Genomic DNA, 9,526 nt, shown 5'->3' with positions numbered 1-9,526 from the left:
GTTAGATGATAGAATAGGATCAAGATTAGGCCTATAGCAGTACCGTATAATATGAAACTAAAAAAATATAAATGAGAATTCAAAAATAACAATGGATAAGATTGGGCTGTGAAATATAAAGCAGTGGCAGAGTGGTGATCATTCTGCTATGTATTTCATTATTCATTAATGGGAATGAAAAATATTGTTAAGGTTTCACTGATAGAGGAACAGCTTTTAATCATTGCTTGTGTTTATTTTGACTGGCACTCTCTTTTCTTTGGATATTTATTATGACTGTATGAGGGATGTACAGAATATTACATTGTACAACCATATTTAAAATATCCTGACATCCGAATTTTATGTGTGAACAAAATAAATATATGAATATTTCAATGAATGTTTTGCATCAGAGGCTATGTCATTGTTAATATGTTTTAAGGATGAGTCTTGCTTCTGTTTACAATGAAATTAATGTCCCATATGGCTGTATGGAGAAATAAACATTTCTCAATATAAATACGGAAATAAATTTGAAAAAAAAGCAATTAAATGTTTAAATAAATAATTTTTTTTTAAATAAAATACCGCTTCCATCATTCATTGGCGTGTGTGTTTGAGCTGTACTTTGGAAAGGGTTCATGCTAGGAGATTGTAAAATTGGAATTGCTAAATTTTTTGCTCTTGAGGACTGAGGAATCGATACTCTCATTGAAGTTGGGTAAACATCGTAACCGCTTAAATAACATCAAACAAAAATGTGGTGTTAAAATACAGCTCAAATTAATATTTTTTTATATAAAAGTACCTATGTCTCGCGCCTGATGCTATACTCTATTTGGCAAGGGACATACCTGCTTAGTTGAAAAGCGAGAAGGTTTGATTTTGACTAAACATATTTGTGAAGAATTTGGTTCTGCTAGAGACAGACTTTTTGTTAAAAAACATGTTTGGCGTTTTTTAAGCAGTTATGCGATTACTTCACTAGAACCAAAGTTTGTTGTTTTACTCAATCAACAATATAGTCTATACATTTTTATTGTATGACAATTCTGGAGTAACACTTTCTACTTGAGAAATTGTGCTTGCCAATACTTCATCATTTATCTCCTGCCCAACTTAGATCACACCAGAGTTGGTCGGAGTACAACTGAGACATACATAGTTTCTGTCAATATTTCGATTTTTATGTTTATGTTATCATTTTTCAGTACTATTCTTACTGTTTTCTACGAAAACAAAATGTTGAAAATTTTTTATACTGGCATTTGTAATGCTTATATTGTTCAATTTCGTTGATGAAAATGCATGGTTGGTTGCTGTTTATTATGCTGCAAATATTTACCGTCGTAGTCACTGGAGATAGCAGAGATGCATTTTTAGAAATTATCCTATATGAAATCAATCAGGACAGTGGAAGATACACAACACACAAGACCGATATTACAGGGGAATTTTCTAATGCAGGTCCCTCAAATCCAGCAGAGGGAGATATTATTCAGGTATTCCTTTTTTGACAGCAGTTTTATTTTAATATTTTTGCTATTTACTTCTTTTGATTCGTAAAAAACATTGGCACAAATTGCTTCAAGTCATTCGTCGTCTGAAGTCTAATTCTATATTGATAATTGTTTGGTACTGCCACTGCAGCCCCTTTATCTTTACTCCAAGAAAATAAAAAAAATAGTGTTTCAGTGTGGTTGTTGGAGGGAATTACCGATGTATCATGTCTTATATTTAATCTGATACCAATATGATATTATTAAAATTGGCTGATGGTGATATTCTGAAGCTTGGGAGAAGTTGATTGTCTAAGTAAAGATATTATGAATGAAAATAATGATAGAATACAAATTCAATATGACCCAAGAAAACTTCAATATCAATTCCCGTTCTGTGCGTTTGGAAGAATATTTAAGACATAATTTGAGATAATGGGCTTTTCAGATGCTATATGTTCGTTTAAATCGGCTCTAATTATGGGTGATTTTGATTAAAATTTATTATGGCCTATTCTGGAATATAGATTCTTTTGGTTTTTGAACTTGACCAACTGATACCAATATTTCCAATGCATTCAATATTGCGGATCCCGAGATATAGATAAATCGCTAAGCAGATGGGATGTCATGTCGTGGACTATGCAGCAAATTATCACCAAATATGTAAAGATGTAGTCATGTAATATTACAACCTTCTTTACAAGCTCCGTACTTTTTTTGAAATGGTCCAAGTAGCTGAACTGACTTATTTATAAAAAAAAATTTTTTGCCTTCATAAAACTAAAATGAAAATAATATTTTAAGGGATTTTAATCATCCATGTTTGTTTTATTTCTAGATCCATCCTTTCAGTTTATGCAGTGATTCTGACAGTGATGAAACATTTGCTTACGGTTGGGTTGGTGTTGTCAAACTAACCTACGGAACAAAAGATCCTTGTCGTTCTTTAATAGATAAGGTAAATATGGCCATGATCTTCAACACCAGTTAAATTTTTAAAGCTCCAATTTTGTAAAATGTTTGAACCTTGTACTTTCCATGTTTGTTTCTTATCTAAAATTGTCCAATTGATAAAATAAATTCCACTCTACAAGAAAATCACAATTTACTTTCATAATGGTGCAATTCATAACAGAACTTTTTATATGATAGATTTAGAATTCCATAAAAATTCCCCTATTGAATTTTGTCACACTGTGTGATTATTTCTCCTAATGGATTACAAACCTCACTTTTGGTTCAATGTTTCTCATTCAGTAATCTAAAATTTATATTCAAATAAAAATATCAAAGTAATTTTAAAAACATGTTTTTCATTCAAATTTTTGAATTTTGCAATGCACGAGTATGGCGTGTCAGTGAACTGTTGATAAAATTTCATATCTTTGGGGAGTGTCTGTGTATTAACATGGCATCTGCACTATTTCACGTTGATCCCTTTTCTATTAGGCAAAGACTGCAGTGGATAAAGGGGCGACTGCTGTGATATTTGATGTGTCTGACCACCCAGATGCTTTCAGACAGGTTAGTACTTTGTTCTTGTTGTTTTACAGGCCGTACTTGTCTTCAAATGATCCCTTGGCGCAAAATGAAAATTTGCACTGGCTATAAGGTTAACATTTTCTCGCTAAATATGAAAGAATGGATTTATGGAAAAATCAGTTTAAATTTCAGTTAAATTATTTATTGTTTTTGAAATTTGATTGAGAACCTAGTTAATGGCATCTTACCCATGACTTAAAATTCTATTTTGTTGTAATATTGAAATGATCAGAATTTGTACAATTGAAATAATCATGATTTTTAATTATCTGACTGCTTTTTATTTACGATTGCTTTCTATTTGATAAAAAAAAATATTTCATCATTTGTTTATGTTATTTTATTTTTCTGGGTAACTGCCACAAGCCAGCATGATTATTCATATCAATATAGTTGGCATTTTGAAAATTGATCTCTCAGTTTAGTTTCAGATATTATAATAAATATCCATTTTAATTTGAAATTATGATTATAATTGATTTTAGATTTTGTTTGAAGCTAAAGTTTTTTACATCTTTTTCCATTTTTTTCATAACACATCATACTTAACTATTCGTTACAATAACAATATTGTTTATATTTTGAACATTTCCCATTTTCTTCAGCTAAACAAGGATTCCACGACAATGCTGAACAGTCCTGTGATTTTAGTGGAGGGAAATGAAGCTTTGGAACTAATGAAATTAATTGAAAACCGACAGATTGCAAGGGCAAGAATAAAGAAAAGCTTACCAATTCAGGTAAATTTACCACAATTGCCATGTAGCCTGACTTGAAAATTGGACTATTAATTGTAATCAAGGAATTTTGTATTGTCCAAAATTTTAATCTTTCCTAAAGCTGTGCTTGAGTTATTTATCAAGCATGTTATAAACGGCATTTATCGAATATTTAAATTAGATGGTTGGTGAATAAAAAGTATGCAAATATAGGCTAGTTGTTGTTTTAAACAGTCTTATACTAACTTAATGCGCAATAAATAGGGATAAACAAGGTTGCAATAAGGTACATATAGCTGGATACTATCTACTATACATTTCAATCAAAAGCATGACTAATGAAGATAATAAATTACACACCTTGTTTACTGTGATTGAAATTGCTTATTGCTACATAAAGATTGACTGATTCTTATGATTTAGCATTTATCGCAAAAATGTTCATTGAGGGCGTGATGACCCGCCCAGTAGTTAAAGAGATTCCGGCCCTTACAAAAATAGTATTTGCTTACATATCCTCAGATATCTGTCGAATAAAAAAACTCTATTTATAATTGCTTTTTCTCAATACAGGATGCACCAGGAAATCATTTCTTTGACATGGGGATATTTATGGCATGTTTGATATTAGTATGCATCCTCTGTTTGATAGTCGTTGCGAAGGTATGAAATTGTCTTTATTTTATTCTCTGCTACAAGTAATTTAACCTGACTAATCTTTTATTTTGTGCATTACAGGTCAGATGCTGGAGACGTCAAAGACAGGTATGTAATTCTTAGCTGAAACAATAATTGTTCTATTATGCAGCAAATTTCTGATATATATTTGTTGCTATGATGACTGTATTAATCAGTACTAAAGTGAAAGAGAAATTCTCGGGTTTAATAAAGCACATGCCCGCTACTCAGGCCAGTATATATTTAAAAATTAAATCAAATTGATAATGCCTGCATATTTTCTGCACAAAAGATCGAATCTTAGCTCATTTAAGATTTTACTGTGACCCCTGTTGGGCCATTTCGTGACCCCCAGGGGTCAAGACATCCAGCTTAAAGAGCCTTGGGGTAGAAAATGATTCAGGTCCTTACCAAGCAGTGGTTGTATGTGCAGAGACTTGTACAGAGTGATAAATTCTTGCCAAGGTTGAGAATTCGTCTGACAGCTTGAGTAGATGAACCATTTTTACACTAACGTCATTATTATTGTTCCAGATTACATTACAAGACCTGGCTCTGGAAGCTCTGCAGCATATGAAGACTAAGAAATATAGAAAACATAAAATGGTCCCAGATAATTTTGAAAATGAAGTAAACAGGAAAAGTAGTGGGAACAATGATACATTCAGTGAATGCTCATCCGGATCAATGTGTGCAATATGTCTTGAGGAGTTTACAGATGGACAGGTAAATTGGCTGTTTTCTTTTTTTGAATACAGAATAAAAATATTCTTTTCAAAAAATTGAAATTTAATATTCTTTTATTTTCAGGAATTAAGAGTTGTACCGTGTCTTCATGAGTTCCACAAGAGATGTGTTGATCCTTGGTTAAAACAGAAATGGACTTGTCCCTTGTGTAACAGGAATTTTCTTAGTAAGTCTGCTGTATGTTGTACTCACAATTTTATTAATAAAATGTAGTTCGTACCAACTACCAATTAATGACAATGGAGCAATACCAACTGAAATTTTCTTGTCTGTCAATTTTTGATTTTTCTCAGAAGGTCTGGTCAAATACTATACCCTAACACAGTTCATTTAAAGATTATATGGTAGGCCAATTGATTATTGGAACCAGACGTGGAACAATAAATTTGGGCTTACTAATAGTATTAGAACAAGGTGTCTTTTTTAAGAATTCAAACAACTTAAGACCTTTTTTTTTGTCAAACTTATTTTCAAATTTACTGTGTGCATGCTACAAGGTATTTCAATTTAGAAAAAGGCAAATTATTGGCTTGAATACTTACTTCCCTTATATTCTACACATACGTGTCTCTTATACGCCATACCAAAAACCTACTTATTTTTTTCATAATTGAAGGAGATGTAACTGAACAATACAGACAGCATCAGCTGCAGCTACAAGCAAACAGTGCAACTGGTAATACTAACCACACTGGAAATGCCAATCAAGAATCTGCTGCAGGAATTGAATCGAGAAATCCTACACGACACACTATATCACATCATTCCACGTTAAACTCTCAGAATATAGGGGATCTTGAGCAAAACACAACTAGTGTTCCCCATGAACTGTCGATGCCTAGACCTCAGCAACATGATGACTTTCGTTCAACAAATCATGAAAGGACTTGTGTTAACAATCATCCTAATTCATGCTATCATGAGAGAGAATCGGGAAACCATATTTATGGTAGCTCCGCTCGCAACAATGCTTGCAACTATTGCTTATATAGGGAAAATCAAATATCTGATTTTTCTCCAACTGACAGCACTTCAGAATGTGGTCCAAAATCTTGTTACTTGCATAAAAATTTATCTCAAAAAAATACCTCCGAAGATACTGAATCTGATGAAAACACTCATTTAAAATATCATAAAACTCGAAACAAAAAATTGGTAAACCCAAAACTGCAGACGCCACATCGATCTGAATTTTTTCACACGCAACAACATGGCGATGAATTATTACTAACTGGAAACCATACTAATAATAACTCATCTGCCATTGCTACAAATAGCAGACTACCTGTGCAATATCGCTTCGGACAATTTAAGGATACAAGACATTTTGCATGGCAAACTCCTGCTGCAATAATTAGGAGTGGATATGCCCCAGATTCATCTGATGCTAGTGACTCTAATTCTAGTCCAAATAAAACTGACAGATTGTCAATAATTCCATCACCTGCTCAATTTTCATGTCTGGAATTAAATTTAACGGCTGTTTGTGAAAATTGTAGGCAGCAAATGAACATGTTACACAGTACAAGCACTCAGTGTGTTTATGGTTCGCTCTCGCACAATAAAAATTGCTCTTTCAACTCATTGTCTTCATCTCGTGCCTTCAATAAAATGTCACCAAAGCGAACTAATCCAATTTCAGATTCAGGCACTGTGGACATATTTGCGGAAAGGATAAAAGTGAGTGTACTTTTTAAAATTATTATATTTTTTTAGTGAGCCCAATGAAATAAAGACATATTAAATAAGTTAGACATTTTTATCTTATTGAACACTAAGTGTAAGATTGTTGTGGAAAACGACTGTTCATATTTGCCTAGTTCTAGGAGACTCAACATTTACCAAACATTTTGCCCTTTTATTGTAATTACAGAGGAACACTTTTTTATTGCTTGACTGCTTATATTTCTAGCAAACTCTTATCATAGTAAACAATAAGCATAATTAGTTAGGTTGAAATTGCCTTGTGGTACCCATTTCTATTGTGATGTCTACGCTCAGACGTATTATTGCATTGTGGGTTAAATATTGTCTCGAATGATGTGGGACGGTAAAGCAGTGGATTGGGTTTACTGCTCATGTCTTTTCGTACCGGTACTGGTGTGTGTCCTTTGTGTCCATATATTTTGCAGTTCTGTTTTTTATTGTGCAAAAAAGTTTAGAAAATGAATTTATTCCTCCCACTCATTGATTTTGCCTTGAAGTGTTAGAATTTAGAAATTTGAGGCATTTTCTGAAAATAGAAAACATAATTGTTTTTGCAGCTCCTATCTCGAGAGTCTACACCGTGTATCGGATATAGTTCGTCGGACGGTATGAATGACTTAGGTCGAATGAGCAGCTCATCACTTGAAGGTGTCCTCGAAGCTCTCGATACGAGCTGTGCTGGATTAAGCAATTAAAAAGAATGACAGGTAGGCTTTGATCGCAACTATTATTTACTTTGCTTTCATTAAGTGGTCCTTATAAAAAAATTCAGCCACATGGGAAGTTTTTATTTTGATTTAATAGTGAAATTTATGGTAGTAAAACAACATTTGTATAAGTAGACAGCCCTTGAAGTTATTGCTCTATTGAGTAATTCTTCAAGTCTCAACCTGATTTAATGTTTTATTTCTTCAGATATTACACACTCAAGTGCCAAATTAGAGAAGGATTTAACCTTTACTAGAAGATTCTGTTTTACATTCTGTTGCTCGGCTGTTAAACAAAATGAGGATTTTTGGTCATTACTTATGACTGGAAAATATTTGATAATTGAATTCAGTGTTGCTATTATCTCCATGCAGTGATTTTAACTGCTACAGATTGTGACCAAAATACCAAGTACAATTTGGTTCAGTTATTGAAATACTCAGCTGCGACTCTGAATTTTAATCATTTATGTGTACAGAAAAGCAAGACTTAACTGATGTAATGAACCATTGATCATTTATTAGTTGTTTTGAAATAATGATTTAACTTACTGGGTGGCAACATTTTCAAGCTAATTATCATGCCATTCCAAGTGATTTCAACATCAACCATTAGAATTAGATAGAGAGACTGACACCTTTTGACTATATGAAATGGGAATGTTGTCTTACTTTATATTGTAGTTGCATTATGTATATTTATCCTGCAGTTATTTTTATTCTCTCCTCATTTTGCACTAAGCACTACACTTTAATCCTAGATTTTTTTTTACATAATATCATTTTCTTTGTTCGGTAGCCTTATTTATGATTTATTGTACACGGTTGGAAGTTATCAATAAAGAGTTGGACTTTGTCCTCCCATGGACGATATAGTTCTAATAGCCTCTATCTCTGCACAAAAACACTTTCTTTTATATATATTTACACTTAATTATTGTGTTTTAAAAAATTTTCTGGTGTTTTCCGTATATGGCAGTGGTTCCCAACCTTTTTCAATCGGTGAAATTTCAAAATTAACAGAAAACGTAATCAAAAAAATGCAATTATGACAAAAGTAGGCCGTGCCAAAGAAGACAATTTAATGAGAAATTTGCTGCTGTCTTTTTAATATATACGTGTTAAACTTGGTTCTAATGAAGTTTCTGCAAGGCGAAGTAGAGCTGTTTGAACTGGATAATACAGTTTGTTTGCTTCTATACTACTATCAAACTCGCTAAATTATAGGCCTACTGTCAAATTACGGAACTAGCAAACTTAACAATCGGGTACCGTACTATGTATGTGCTATCAGACTCATGTGTAATGTTAGCCGCCGTTATGAGGTCATAAACTTAACGAACATCCAGCCGTTCAGGTATTGGAATGGGCAGAGGACCTCTCACCAAGTTTAGTTGTTAGATGAATACATCAATAAGAGTTAAAATTAATGGACGTCAGTCAGTACTTTGCATATAATATATTTGGCGGTCCGGCAGTTGAGAACCACTGGTATATGGGACATTACTATTTTCCCCAAATGTTCAGTTCTGAACAGCAATGGTACATGTCATCTTTTTTGATTGATATTTTTTCAACTGTCTGTTTTTGTACATAACCCTCACCTAATATTTATTTCCACTGCACTGTACACAACACTATGGACCATGTCATAAAATACTGGAATTTTTCAACCATTGGAAATTTTAATAAATGACTGGGTTAAAAATTCTATTTATTTTAAAGTTCAATAGCATGAAAATGTCTTGAATATTAAGGCTAACTTGATATTCTGGCCACTGCTGGAGTAGACATCAGTCGTTTGAATATCACACTTGTCTATATTGTTCATCACGTTTTGAGCATATGAAAGGATTAAACTGCTCTTTAAGCCCATGTAACTGGAGAACTGATTTCCATTCTCACACATGGCATGGGACGCTGCGGGTACTTACCATATATG

The 9,526-nt window shown here is 32.9% G+C and overlaps 1 protein-coding gene across 1 annotated transcript; it reads left to right on the top strand.

Annotated features, from left to right (window-relative positions):
* Positions 1–1,170: 1,170 nt before the first annotated feature.
* LOC120345472 (uncharacterized) lies at positions 1,171–9,297 on the top strand. The gene is made up of 11 exons (XM_039414928.2): positions 1,171–1,484; positions 2,323–2,442; positions 2,934–3,008; positions 3,632–3,766; positions 4,319–4,408; positions 4,484–4,510; positions 4,958–5,149; positions 5,234–5,336; positions 5,787–6,850; positions 7,435–7,584; positions 7,793–9,297. The coding sequence occupies exons 1-10, from the start codon at positions 1,281–1,283 to the stop codon at positions 7,570–7,572; spliced, it is 2,148 nt and encodes a 715-aa protein (XP_039270862.2). The 5' UTR covers positions 1,171–1,280; the 3' UTR covers positions 7,573–7,584; positions 7,793–9,297.
* The last annotated feature ends 229 nt before the right edge of the window (positions 9,298–9,526 follow it).

This window comes from Styela clava, chromosome 8 (assembly GCF_964204865.1).
Source record: "Styela clava chromosome 8, kaStyClav1.hap1.2, whole genome shotgun sequence".
NCBI classification, from domain to species: domain Eukaryota; kingdom Metazoa; phylum Chordata; class Ascidiacea; order Stolidobranchia; family Styelidae; genus Styela; species Styela clava.
This window is presented reverse-complemented; position numbering and strand designations above follow the sequence as displayed.